Genomic DNA, 14,503 nt, shown 5'->3' with positions numbered 1-14,503 from the left:
TAAATTTGCCTATTGGATGTCAGCCCCAGTCACTAAAATCAACATGAAATCCAGTTTGGCTGTTCAGACAACGCCAAATGGAATCTCCAGGAAAAATTATCTTAAAAATGTTTTCTTACTTGACAGCAGAAACTTATTAAAACCCATATAATTATCGGGTTGCCTTGAATCGTTTGACTTATACGTCAGCTTTTCCATACTTCTTCGGTACTACAACGATGAAATGTCCCAGTGAGTGGTATCTTGCACGTATTCAAGGTTATATTATTAGTTGAGTCAAATCAAGTCTAGTCAGGCAGAGTTCTTTGATATCATGGATGCATCTGCTGACGAAACAATAATAGAGCTGGTTCAAGGACGTAGTGTTGTAGTGTTTCTTCTTGTGAGACTGAAATATAGCATCCCCAGTTCCGGAAGGTTTCTTTTAATGCAGTGGAAAACTTCCATGCCTCTCAAGCCGCTTCCTCGAGAGTTGAAGTATCCCTCACGGGAACCGCCAGAGTAAAATGACTAATTCATCGATGCTGCCTCCACTTGATCTTAGCTCGTGGGAGCGCGATATGCTCAGGTATTTGGAAGACAGAGGCGACTTGGTTGCCCCAATTAAAGAATTCCTACATTCATACAAAACACTATGTAATCACCTAATACATTTTATGCTTAGCATGCGGTCTCCGAAACATGTCTTCTCTAAAGGCGACAGGTGCAGCTTCGTGCAGTAGCTCCATTTTTTGGCCGAGCTAACTCAATCATCCAACGTAAACACGGTTGTTTTCCGCAAATTATACAAAGAAGTTCTGATCTATATTTTACCATGGACTTTCCAGATGGCTCGTTGCTAAGCATGGTAATACAGATGAGACCAATTTGGAACAATTGTTGGATTCCAAAGAAGTTATTCACAATAACAACCATCTGTAAACAAGTTAGTTTTAAGACGATACACTAAATAACGTATGTTTCAAATAATCCTACATTATATGTACCATATGTTGACACGTGTGTTGTACCATCCTTCGTGTTTTGGTCTTAAGTGCCTAGAATTTCAGAAATTTTGTGCCGGAATTCGGCAATATTGGAGGGATTTTCAGCCGAACTCTGAAGGACTTTGTGATATTTTCAAGATGGTGTCATCAGTTTATTGAGAAGACCCGGATAAACCACTTGGCATTCAGAATATATGACTCAGCATGGTACTCACGTATACAGTCAGATAAGATGTCAGTGGAAGTTGAAAATATCAGCACAAACAACCTCATCCTTGACACGAACGTGCGAAGGCAGAGGATTTATACTGGCAACTAGTAAGAGACTGCTACGAGACTTACCTTCATGTATTGTGCGCACGTGCTGATTCAGTCCCTTTTCACGGGCCAGCTGTTTTCCACACAGGGGACAAATAAACAGACGAGGACCTAGAAGTTTCACAAGATTTAGAAGGCTCCAATTAGCACATTACAATAAAACAACCTCCTTGTTAGGAACGGAAAATTGTTCACTTCTGTTGTACTTTCACCTGAAGAAACTGTGGTTCATCAAGTTCTTTCACTGACTGAGAGTTATTGCAAAAACCATCCCCAGAGAAGAAAAATCTTACCTTACACAGAGTTAGAAAAACATGGCGTCATTGATTTCCAGTAATCTCACTTAATAGTTGTGATGGCTATTCCTTTTAAATCCATCGGTGTTATTGAAGCTTCACAACTCCATGATGCCCCCTACCTTGTGTTACCTAGGTCTATTTTTTCACGATAAGTATTGGGTCTTCTTATCGCCTACATAGGATGAATCAGATGTTGGGACGTAGTGAAGCTTCTGCCATTGCCTGTTACAACTTACAGAGAGACAACTTGTGTTGGCTTACACCGAGCTCACTAGCCGTTATTCTTACACTGGTTACGTCCTGACAGTGGTTTCACGGCAAATGCACACACCTGGACATCCATCAACGAAATCACTGTCAAACGTACTGTTAGGGTCGATCCCCTGGCAATTCAACGCTTGCAACTATTGCTCCACTGGTTTTGTTGGCGCAAAGCTGATGGGCTCGTGGGACTCGAAGAACGTGTTGTAGAGTGTGATGAAGTATGGACAGAGTAAAGGCAAAATGAGGGTTTCAATTAGTCGGATTGCCACTGACTTAGCTGTTGATCGGAGTTGTGAACTGGCAACCTGAGAAGCGATCGAATTAGGATTCCCATAAATTCAAATCTAAAGACTTGTTACGGCATCCCCACATTCCTTAGGCACACCGGCGCCATCAGTGCGCAAAGTGCACAGAAGTCGCAGCAAACTGACACAACCTGTTTCAACGCTGGCTAGTCCCAAAACGACACAAGCCACTGTCCATTAGCTGCACTGATATGTCAACGGAATCATTCAGACCTCCACATTACCAGTTCGGTTTTCCAGAAACAAGCATTTTTATGCAGGAAGGTCCAAACAGGACATCCTAATGAAAATAATATTCGCTCATCTAGGCTTCACGCGATCAGCTAAGTTTTAAACTAAGTGGATAGGTAATTAAGCAGCTAGGCACGGAAGCTACCTAAAAAGTAAGTATTTACATAAACTGATAATTAAATAACGGAGTAAGCAAGTGAATTATATTCTCGTTTTGCTGGGAATTGAGGTCAATTAATCTGAGGTGGATGAGAAATACGGAATGGGTAAAACAATTTCAAACATTTTAAAATAAAAACTCAAGTTCTTATCATCTGGGAAAACTAATTGAAAGTCACTTTAAGCAGACAGTTGGCCATGAATGTCATGCGGTTGATGTGATGGTCGTTTTTTACTCTTCCTTCGGGTTTTTACATTCCTCACATGACTTCTGCATAGGTTCGAAGCATCCACCTCGTTATAATTTACATCATTGAAATTCTGATCACTGTGGTATCTTACAATTTTGACGAGACAGCTAGACTGGCATTCGGCAACCCATTACAGGATGAGTATCTGGTGGAAGGAGGCTCGCTGACAAGTCGCATATTGTTTTCGAACAGATTGGTGGGTTTATACGATCACTAAATAAATTGCGACAAACACATTCTTTGCTGTTATGCATCTCGTCCGATAGCTATGTTCTCTTTATGACCGACGAATAAGGTTGATATCCGATGGACTCCACTTCAGGCACTGGTATGATGAGTGTGAGGTACTACTCTGTGGTGTGTACATAATCTATGTTCTAGATGACCTGCGTATTACCGTCATACACCATCACAGATCACTGCAGCTGGAAAAGCTAAATTTGAAGCCAGTCTACCGCAAAAATAATGGAATCAATAACTCTAACTAGCGCCGAAACTCATTTACAGTAAGACAACTAAATTCTTTGAATTAAATATGCAATCTCCTCCGCTTGAATGATAATAAAAAGTCCCGTAACAACCTTTCTCCGAAGCAGTGTGAACTGAAAAGCACATCTTGTGTTTTCCAGAAAGTTGTGTAATGACAGGACACAAAATGTTAGCCTATTATACACGCATAACTTATCGGAGATAAAATTCTACCCTGTGTACGTCAGACAGATGGCTGTTTTTTGGGTCTAGAGCTTCTGTTGCCAACTGATTGTAGGCTCATAAAGATAATCTGTTCTTTTTTTAACTAGTAAAGAGGACTTGATATGTACTACTTGCTCTTGATGCGTCAAAACATTTATTCACAGATGTGCAAATACAGGTGAAGTTTTTCGGGGTTTCACCACGTAAAGTTGAGGTCGGAAGAATGCCATACCGCTAATTCACCACCGCACTACTCTTGAGGCGCCAGAAAGGCCAGAAACCGGCAGGGAGACCAATACCTATTTTTTCTCCCTGATTACGTGGTATTTCACCTTTTTTTAATTTCGGACTGCATTTCATTTCAATCACTTTAGCTGACTATTTCTAAACGACTGAACAAAAACGTGTGTGGAGATTGTATTTGAAAATTTCGATAACAATCCGTCGTTGCATTTTTCATGATGAGAATTTCGCACTCACTCCCGGTCATTATAGTGATATAGTCTTATTGCAGATTCGAGTTATAATTTGATTTGCTGTGAAAATTTTTGGCCTCCCCAGTGCCACATCAAAGAGCAGTGAAGATCGTGGTTCCATGCGAACATCTCATGCTTTATTTCCAAGGAATAGTTCATATGGTTCTGCAACACTTTCTGCTGAATTTTTTTTATGAAGAGCTTTATTTTTTTACAGTGCAGCACTATTTGCAAAGCACATAGTAAAACGTACATTTACTACGATGAATAGCTGAGATTGCCGGTGGGAGTCTTCTTGACTCTACCTATTAAGAGGAGGATACTTACTCTCATGAATCGTCTTCAGGTGAGACCGGAGGTATTTCTTTGTTGTAAAACTCTTACTGCATCGTCCACAAGAATACTCTTTGACACCTGGCGAGGTAAAGTGCAGTAGATAGATAGTAGAGGAAGGGATAAATGTCGGTTTCGGCGGCAAACCAAATTCTTTTTTGTGCGCGCAAGGAAATTGTTTCACTTCGTCGGAAGGGATATTGTTCCCACCCCGACGTTCTCACTGTGATTACTGTAACTTTCTAAAAGCGTCAAAAAGTAATAAGGTTATCACTAGAAAATCATCTAAAAAGATCTTTCGGAAAAGAGACTAAACGCGGGGCGTATGGAATCCCAGAAGGCTATCATATTCAAAATAGACTCTTGTCCAGCATAATACATTGTCTACGAAAAAGGGTACCACATGAGGTCAATTGTCCTTGCGGACGTATGTGGGACCGCTATCCTGTACTGGACGAATCATCCTCAAAATGTGCTCATTTTTAAACCAGCCGGTCTGGATATTTGTGGGCGGTGAGCTTAAAGCAGTCTGCCGACGCATCATCAAAATGACAAAAAATCCACCTGGATGTGGGTAGGCAAGTTTGTGATTAGCCTAGTGAGACTTTCTTTATGAATAGATCCATGATGGGATTCACATGGATAGGAAAATACTTTCCAACTACAGCAGATACCCTCTGGAAGGTCCAGGCTTGAAAGTTGGTGTACATGGCGGGATATTCAAGCTTTCACACAACTGAGCTACCAAATTTGGATGTGTGCGAGGTGTCATACCAGTTTTTCTAGGAAAATGAGTCACATACTACGTATAGCAACCTTTGTTGTACACAAGATAGAGCCAGCCAAAGGTAAGACTGAGTGCACTACACCCAAAAAGAATAGGATTCTGCGCTCCATAATGATCAACAACAGGTTCTTCGAGTTGCACGGTAGGGGTCGTGCGACCTACTGGTCGTCCTTGTAACGATGCCGGGCAAAGGGTCTTTTGAAAAAGATGGTAGCTTATGGCTTAGACTGGGTTTAAGAAACACATTTGTAAGGCTAACTACTCATTAAGGAACGAGTAGCTCATACAGGTCCAAGTTTATTTAATCGCAAGCGTGTTCCAGCTTTCGTTGCTCATTCCAGTAAATAGCTGTTTATGCTGTTTAGTGAGTTCGTATATATACCCACGCTAGGCTATTCACACCAACAAACAAATCACATTCTCTGTGGTGATTGTGTTTGGTCTTAAAAGCGTGATTGCTAATGTTCCCCACAACATTCACGTGAGAAGACGGTGAGCGAATAAGCAAAGGCGCATTCTTGACTGCCGGGCGAAATCGATCAGTCAGTACGCTCGGCTGTTCAAGATTCTTTCAGTTTGTTAGAATACAGCAGAAAGGAGTCTGTAAAATATTGTTAATATGGTCTATGGAATGCCAAACTTACACATGGGAAGAACCTCACTCTCACATATCGTCTGTTGTCTCCTACGAAGCTAAAGTAACAAACAATTCCCAGTTGGCACAAGAAGAGTCCTAATGTTCACGAATACCTAATAGTCTGTCTTGAAAGATGAAGGATGCACAATAGTAACTACCCTATTTTTTGAAGCAATGGGAACGTTAGTGATTTCCAGCTTACTCACGAATTATGGAACCGCAACGTGAAAATTGTTCAGGAGTTTCACTGCTACCAAACGAGGAAACGTGATTCAAGCAATCTCTGCGCTCGGTCAGAAACTTCAAAGGCGAATTATATGAGTGCCATTGTCGCCTCTACTCATCAACTTTGATAGTGGTGTGATCGACAAACGTCGGTATGTGCGTGCCCCACATGATCTGTTTACACAATATGCAGAACGTGTAATACACGAGATTATTTCAAAACGGAGTTTAACAAGGTGGCCTGTTCGAGCGATTCTGCTACTCAGTAGCACAGTCGGACTTCTGATGAGATCATGCACTTGGGTAAGCCTCTAGGAGACTGAAATCGATGGCAATGACGAATGATTGAATACCTCATACCAAGAGGTTTACAGAGACGAAAAGTTTTCCACCCGATTTTTCCTTTTTTTCTGGGAGTTTGAGAGTGTATGGCGAGATATGTGAAAGCCTTCCGATGCCCAATTACACCATTCTTGTACAGCTTTGTCATGAATGAAATAATGAGAAGACTGGATGGTTTTTCAAACCTTAATGTTCAACTCGTTTCTGGTGAGAAATTTGTCCATCTGGATTACGCAGAAAACAAGCTCTGTTGAATAAATTGACGACCATAATAGTATTTCTCAGCACGTACGTTGCACCATCGTGGTGCAAACCTTACACCAAAACATACACTATCTGAATATGCCACTTATAATTCGAGGAGAAGCTTTGGATGTTGTGAAGCACTTTACATACTTCGAAAGTTGTACTGTCTATCAAAGATATCTTTTTGAGTGCGCGAAACTCAAAGGCTCGAGCCGAGTTTGCTGATTCACCTTGCTTGCTTGTGGAATCCAAAATAAATTTCACTGGGTCTCAAGGGTCACGCGTGCCAGGCGGCAGTAAGTGCTTTATTGCTGCATGGTTGCAAGACATGGCCATGCTGATAGAAGATTTAAAGTGTCTTCAAGTTTTCGATCATCAGTGCTGATTTCGGGTGGCATCAATGTATTCATAACGAGATAATTATAAAACGGGGAATTAAGTTACCCCGTAGTCACATTAATCCCACGGAACAATTAGCACTACCAGCCTTCTACAGAATGGCATTAACCCCGAGGTCGACAACAGATGATTTGGTGGAAGGGTGTAAAAGCGATTACGAAGATCGTGAATGCTGTTTGTGTGGTTCCGCCTTTCAGTAAGTAGTCCCCGTGAACCCCCCGAGCTTTGCTAAGGACATCACAAGAAATGGCAACTGATCGATATCGGTGGCCTTTGTTCTGCCAGTTTCTTTTCAGAGTATCTGACTGAGCGCTTAGAACTACGGACATCTCAGAACTCTTACGATAAGCTAGGTGGCATCTCTAAGCCGCACTTTTCTCGTCTTTGTAATTCAAGGCTTCAAACGTAATTGGGTGAAATCTGTGGTTGTACGGTGGTAAAGCATCATTGTCGACAGTCATGTTGCTGTCTCTCATTAGGATGATAGGATTTTTTAATCAAACTTTGACATAATACGTTCCAGTAGGTAGGTTTTCAAGACGCATTCCTAAAGTTTATTGTTGAGAGTACGAATTAGGCCATGCCCTGAAAAACTTGCTGAAAAGCAGTTAACTCGATGATTGATCGTTGGACAAACAACAAATCAGATTGCCCAGCTATTCGTATTTTGGGTGGATGACAATTTTTGTGACCTAACCTGGGTGGTACTTACAATTTTCGACCGAGATCTGTTGATATAAGTTGGACTCCTAGAACATCGACCAATACACTTTTTATACAGCTCCAGGAGGTTCAAAACCTATGGATTAGGGGGAAGAAGGACTTCGTGTGGATAGTTGGATCTCCACCAAGGTAACATAGATAGTAGCCCGTACAAACCTGTTACATGGACCTGGCTTCTGTCAGACAGGTTTTACGCATTGTGGCACAACGAATTACCAAGTAGCGGGGCAAAATCTGAAACGGACTTTGCGTCACTCATGCACACGCGTACTACTTAAAACTTGGGAACACTTCCTCTTAAATAAGTAAACTAAATAGATAAGATAACTATCTTGACTTTATAGTGATTTTTTGAGGAATTTCGCGACCGTTCACCTGCATAAACGAACAAAAGAAGAGCAACCAGACCAACCGAGAGTGTGCTTGGCGTTCACATGTTTCTATATGGAGTTCGAAAATCGCTTCAAGAGGATCTGGAAAACGACTGATGGCTTTATGGCTTGCCTTTCATCAAAACCTTCCTGGGATGCTGACGTGTCAGTCGGCTCTAAATGCTTCAAATCATAAGATATCTAGAAAATAGCTCGCGTGGGCAAAGCATTTCACCTTAATATCTTACCCCCATAATCAAATAGGTATCTGGATTACTTCAGGAGTTCTGTGCTAAAAAAAGTTTAGCAAACACAAGAAGCTAGTAATTCGAAGCAAAACAGTCATTCTCTTGAAGAAACTAACAATTTTAACCATACATGGGTGTGTGTAGCAGAATATTGTCACCTGCCACATAATCCAATGGAAGAACTAATGAAATGGATGTTTGTCTAAGTCCGAACGGGTTAGAACCGAACCAAAAGCACCATCTTTTCACTAATACAAGCGTGACTTGACTTACGGTTCATCTATCTGCTCAGGATGGTACACTAATAACTCACAATTGTGAGGCATGAAGAAATGTGAATAATCCATTTTCTCTTTTAATTCTATGGGACAAACATGCGTGAGTGCAACGGCAAGACGACGCATCCAGCTAAACTTACAGAGATTAGTTGATAGAACGTGAATTAACCTGTGTATGGTAGATCCATCCCGACTGAGCGGATGTTGTTACTCATCGGCTGGGAATAAACAAGAGCGAACTTACACCTGAAGCAAGTCAACATGTACAACCAGAGGCGATAGAAAAACACAGTGTAGCGAGCAAGGTGCCCGAAACACATATTGATGATTACGAAGGACCCGCACTGTTAATCCCGAATAAAACTCTATATTCTTCGTCCCTAATATTACACAATTTTCATAAGTATATATAACCAATAATTATCATAACATAATAATATATAATATATATATATATAATAATATAATATATAATACAATAACAATGTATAATACTGTACAGTAACAAGTATAGTAAATACAAATGAATAATGTAATATCAATACAACTACTACATAAATATTAATTTAGCCAGTCACAATCGATTAATCAACGTTAGTCAATTAAACTTATCGATTATTACCTTCAATTATTATAACATGATTATAATAGGTACAATAATTCTAAATTGCAGCTACAAAATTATAGTATGCTTTATCACTTGCCATTGTTTGCAAGCGCATCACTTGGTCAAAAATATCAATTCCTTGGTCCCGTACCACATGTTCACTAATCGGGTTGTACTGTTTTTTACTTTACGTTACGTAGGATTCTTGGTTTAGCCGCCCAAGGAAGAAGTAGTCCTGGGGCCAAGAGTCTGAACTGTCACTTGGAAGGTCACATATCGGTCACTTCTGCGCCTATCCGATGAAAGTCACTGGGGATGTAAATGCTCCTGTGGTCGAGCGTTTTGGAACCCTACCACATAGTTACTAAAAGTTTCATTGAAATTTCAATCAGCTGAACAGCGGTGGCTTGCCAAGCTTTTGACGTTTTGGTGTAATCAAATGATTGAATATGCCAACAGCTATTTGGACTAAGGAGCCTATCATCTTGCTATCTGTCTTTTAATAAAAAGATCGACGCCGTCCGGTTTCCCCTTTGCAATTTTTTCTACAACGACAGGCGAGTGTATGTGCGTACGAGTAACTATCTATCGGTCTATTCTCGGATTCCCATAGGATAAATTCCGCGAACAATCATCAGTGTGCACCATCGAAATACAACCAACTTGCAATGAACTGCACTCTACGTTGCTGATGGTGTAAAGCAATTTGCAAGTGAAATATCACAATGATCATCGTTGGACCGATGATCAGTTCGATCTTTTCAACCCCAGTCAGCAAGGCTATTGAGACTTCATTGATTTGTCGTTTGGCGAACAAAATGTTGTGGAGTAGAACCGTGTCGGTTGGTTGAATTATGCGATTGGCTACTTGGAAGAATGTCACTACCCCACACGAGTTAGACCTATTGTTCGAGTACGTCTTATAGAGAACAGGTAAAAACATATGGAGTTTGTGTAATCTCTTTTACTTCTAGTTAAGCACAAATACTTGACGAGAAAAGAAACTTTTGAAGCCGTTTTGAGAGTCGACCACCGGATAGCTCCGTTCTATACAATTACTCTCAAACCCAAAACAAGAATGTTCCGAAAATTCAGTCCCGCGTGCATTGCAGGTGACTGAAGCACTTAATCCACTGCATCACTATTACCCACAAAAATGGAAATGTACCTTCAATACCCACCTCACCACGTGATTCAAATAAAATGTGATTACCGATTGGCATAGTTTCGTCGATAATCGATTTTGGATTTTAGGGAGCCGACCATAAGTTAATTCTAATATCATTGCTCATTCGTCGACTTATACTGGGCAAAGCTTTATCGAGGATCAAATCTAGTAGAAACTAGGGCAGTAAAAATGTCCCATTTAAAGCTATGACCTTTAGTAGAACAAACGACCTGAATCTGAGCCAAGCTAATCGCATCATTGATCAGCTGGATAAATATCACCCCAGTTAAAAGAAACGTACAGATTGACTCATTCAATTAGTGATCTGCTTGAGATTAACCTGACGTCTTTTTACAGCAAACCAAATAGCTGTGCAAATGGTTTGGTAATATGGTCATACAAGAGCTCCATTTACTTTTGATTCGTGATTGGAAAAATAACCGGGTTTGGTTCCTAACCGTGTCGCAAAATAATCGTTGGATATTTTTGATTCCAGAACAAAATATTCTAACGAGAAACAGCATAGGACTGGTATTCATATCCAGAGTCAGTTGTCCAGTAACTGACTGCGAAAGAAGGGGAAGGGGAAGTCAAAACGGGAAAAGTACGGAGAACAAACAAGCGAACAAGGGTCACTCGGGAATGCCTAAGCAGTGGGCTGATAAGAGCTTTGATGTGCTTGGGCGTTTTGACTGCAGCAAGTAAGCATGCAACTCGTCCTCATCAGTGTACAATGCATGAACAACATACTGCTTTTGTCTAGCACCCAGATTGTAGAAGATAAAAAGCACTCGTGCACTAGTGTCAGGGTTAAGACGTCTGAATATATGCTAGCACGCTACTAAAGTACTAATAGGTGCCTAGTCTGGTTTGCAAAACGTACTCTTCTATCCAGCAGTAACAACATTAAATTTTGTTTTTATATGGAGAAGCATTAACCTAATCAACAAGTGTGATGAATGTATGAACCGATATAAATGTAACTGGTATACGCGCATAGCTGCTTTTAAAACAGGCAACCGATGGGGTGCACTATCGCAGTTTACTAATCTAAAGTTGAATGCACAAATGCTATGTTTACCAAAGCGTAGCATTTCCTGAGACGAAAATCGACTAAACGACAGTGCTTTTCATTTCCGGTTGATGGTGACCTGAAATTCTTCTTCGAGAAGACAACAGCGAACTGATGGTTTAAATACCGGCACACGCACCGGTGCACATCGTGTGACTACAGACCAGCCACTCTGTGGGGAACCGCTGATAGTGATGGTTGTGGATGTGCTAGCGTGATGTGTTAAGTGTACCATGACATTCTTTGTGCCGGTTAAATGACTTTGCGGTGGCTTCATTGCTGTAGCTTCTGGTGAAGAGCAAATAAAGGTTGATCCGCGTTCCACAGTCAGGCGTAAGTTGGACTAGGACATGAAAGGGCTTTAGAAATCCAACTCAGTTAACGGAGTCGTTTGTGAAATACTCAAGGTGTCTGCTAAACTCCTTTTTATTGAACCTGTTCGTACCATAAGGGATGAATTGACTTTCGCTTTAAAAGTATCCCACTAGTCTAATTTTCACATGCCTGTGCTGTAGCCTGTATGAAGCACTGAGGATGATATAACATCCCTGCTGTCGTCAAATATGTTGTGACCAACTCAATCTCGGAAGGCCTTTTCCGGTCTGCATCAGTGTGTGCATTATCCGCAGTTAAAAGATCAACGGAAAGTAGCCTCAAACCTGAATTTTTTGGTGAAGCTGTCTGTACCCCGAGAACCAGTGTTTGGATCTTTGTTGAAGGCTCATATTTTGCGTACAGTTCTCTGAATGAGCAGTTTTGTGCAGGATAGATGGGAAAGGTTGCCGGCCACCAACATCAAATTTGTCAGGCTGGCAATGAGCACCGAAGATAAGTGAATATTGATTAGACAATTCCAAAATCTTATTGTGTTGTTCCATTCAGTAACAGAAATGTTCAAGCTGTTCAACATCCGTGATATTCCCGTCATTCGCTTGTGCAAGAGAAACCCCTTCACTAATCTTGTACCCCAAACATTAGAATTCTGAAACAGGAAACACCTGACAACGATTGTAGAGAGTTAATGAATGTGCTAACTTTCAAAATCGTCCAGTATACTTGTGATGAGCTCGCCTGGTTGAACTACGTGTAGACTTAAAACTAGATTAGTCCGCACCATCCTGCACAAGATCACCGATTAATCGTATTTTAGCGCCAGATAGAAAGAACAAATATGTCAAGTATTCACAAAGACGACGTGGACAAAATCTATAGCGATCATTCAGGTACTTCCGCTTCACTCAAAAATACCTGCTTGACATTCGTTTAGTTTCACAGTGACAATCCATCTTACAGTTCAGAAGGGATCGCTACTTCTTCGCTGTGCAAGACTGCCTCTAAATTGAGACAACATTGGTCAACATAATTAGTAGAATACGTTCCAGAAAGCACTTCATGTGTGGAGTTTCGTGGGCAGTAGAAGGTTTTGTAATTGAAAAATTATTTCGTGGCGTAATTAGTTTCCGAATATTTCCTCCAGAATTCGTTCAAAAATGAGAATTCTTCAGGATTCAGAAAGGAAATCAAAGCTCCTGTGGTTTCATTACAAGAGTAATTCACGGTCTGCGAAGGTGACCAAACTGTTTGGCAATTTGCAACTACAATCGAAGGTGTCTTGCTTACAGGTAGGTTTGGCGCCATGACCTTTGTCTAAAACAAAAAATACCCAGGCCAGTCTAAGACTCAATGAAAATGCCGCTTGATGAGGTATGATCAACAGCGTTTAAAGTATCCGCCCACTTTCAGTCGACGCTCATTCCGACAGCACAATATTTCATTCGTGTTAGCAACAAGAATAATGGAAAAGTTCCGCCACCAAGCGAATCAGGTGCAGAGGCATAAAAACACATAACATTCACCAGCTATTTGTGTTTGTGGGACGTGGATCCGTTTTAAACCCCTCTACGTACCACAATTCATGTGGGAAAATTTCTTTCTGAAAAAAAAACCTGTGGGATGAATTGGTCTTGGAAATGGCTGACCGATTAGATCTATCTTGCCTTGGAGATTTGTTGGAACCAGTATGCATAATACTAGACTGGTAAGCCTGAACCGGAAGAAGATTTCGTCGTGTAACTTATAGATAACTAAATTCGAGCACGGCTGAGTGGCGAAGACTTTTAGGCAACACAAACGCTTGCGATCGTATTCCACCATTAAGGCGCTCTAGAAAACAAGTTTTCAAATCCATTCCGGCGGTAGGGTCCATTGGAGCCCTTCATATTTCACTCCACAAAGGCAGCACTTGGTCTATACCCACAGGTGAACGTTGTTTTGGCTGCGCAATAGCCGATAACGTCTTAATAGACATGGCTTCGACTAAACTGGCAGTTTACTTCTTGGAAAACATGAAACTAGCAGGATCATTGGATTTGGGAATCACATCTGGTGTTGATGATGTCATGAGGAAGTTTGGTCTGCGCGGTTTGGGTCAAACAGAACAGATTGGAGAACTATTTCATTTTCGATAGTATCAGCAACCGCATCGTTATACACTTTCCAGAAGAAAGAGGATATGTAGTGACTGGAGACAGTCTACTACTATCTGATATCATCGTTTTACAAATATCAGGAGTTCCCCCTTTAATCTTTCTGAATGCAGTACAAAAATGATGAGTTCTTTGTGAGCTTTACACTTGACAGAGAAATGCTTTCAGCTATGTACCAGACAATGATTCTTGATATCCCTCCTCTCCTGTCCGAAATCCCCAGTAATTACATGTCTGCGTTTAGTGTGATTAATCTGTTCAAAAGTTTTCAGTTTGTGTGCAGCCCCTTTCCTAATCAGTATTCCTCAATCTTCTGAAACTTTTGAAAGCGAACTGACTGTGACTTTTCAGCTGGTTCCACAATGCTAATTAATTTGCTTCTTACACGATTAAAAATTACCATGATCATGAAAAAAGAAAAGTTATTTAGTTCGCGCACAGTAATTTAGATTAGTAAATTCACTGTTTGTCCTGAATTTATACTAGTGCACGAATCTGAACGCTCCATTCACTTAATAGATGGCCATCTTGTGGGAGCTGAGGAAATTTATCTGAGTGAATATAAACTTAAAAGTCAGCTCAGGTTTAAGGACTTCTAT

The 14,503-nt window shown here is 40.8% G+C and overlaps 1 protein-coding gene across 1 annotated transcript in view; it reads right to left on the bottom strand.

The window, feature by feature from the left end:
- The window catches only part of T265_03999 (hypothetical protein), a gene marked incomplete at both ends in the record, with an annotated part of 72,581 nt that overhangs the window by 17,924 nt on the left and 40,154 nt on the right, over window positions 1-14,503 (bottom strand). Inside the window, 2 exons of the mRNA XM_009168617.1 lie at window positions 1,329-1,415; window positions 4,310-4,396. Coding sequence (XP_009166881.1) covers window positions 1,329-1,415; window positions 4,310-4,396 — 174 coding nt within the window. The remainder of the gene's footprint in view (window positions 1-1,328; window positions 1,416-4,309; window positions 4,397-14,503) is intronic.

Source organism: Opisthorchis viverrini (assembly GCF_000715545.1).
Source record: "Opisthorchis viverrini unplaced genomic scaffold opera_v5_62, whole genome shotgun sequence".
Lineage (NCBI taxonomy): Eukaryota > Metazoa > Platyhelminthes > Trematoda > Opisthorchiida > Opisthorchiidae > Opisthorchis > Opisthorchis viverrini.
The sequence above is the reverse complement of the archived record's forward strand: the minus strand, read 5'-3'. Positions and strand labels throughout refer to the sequence as shown.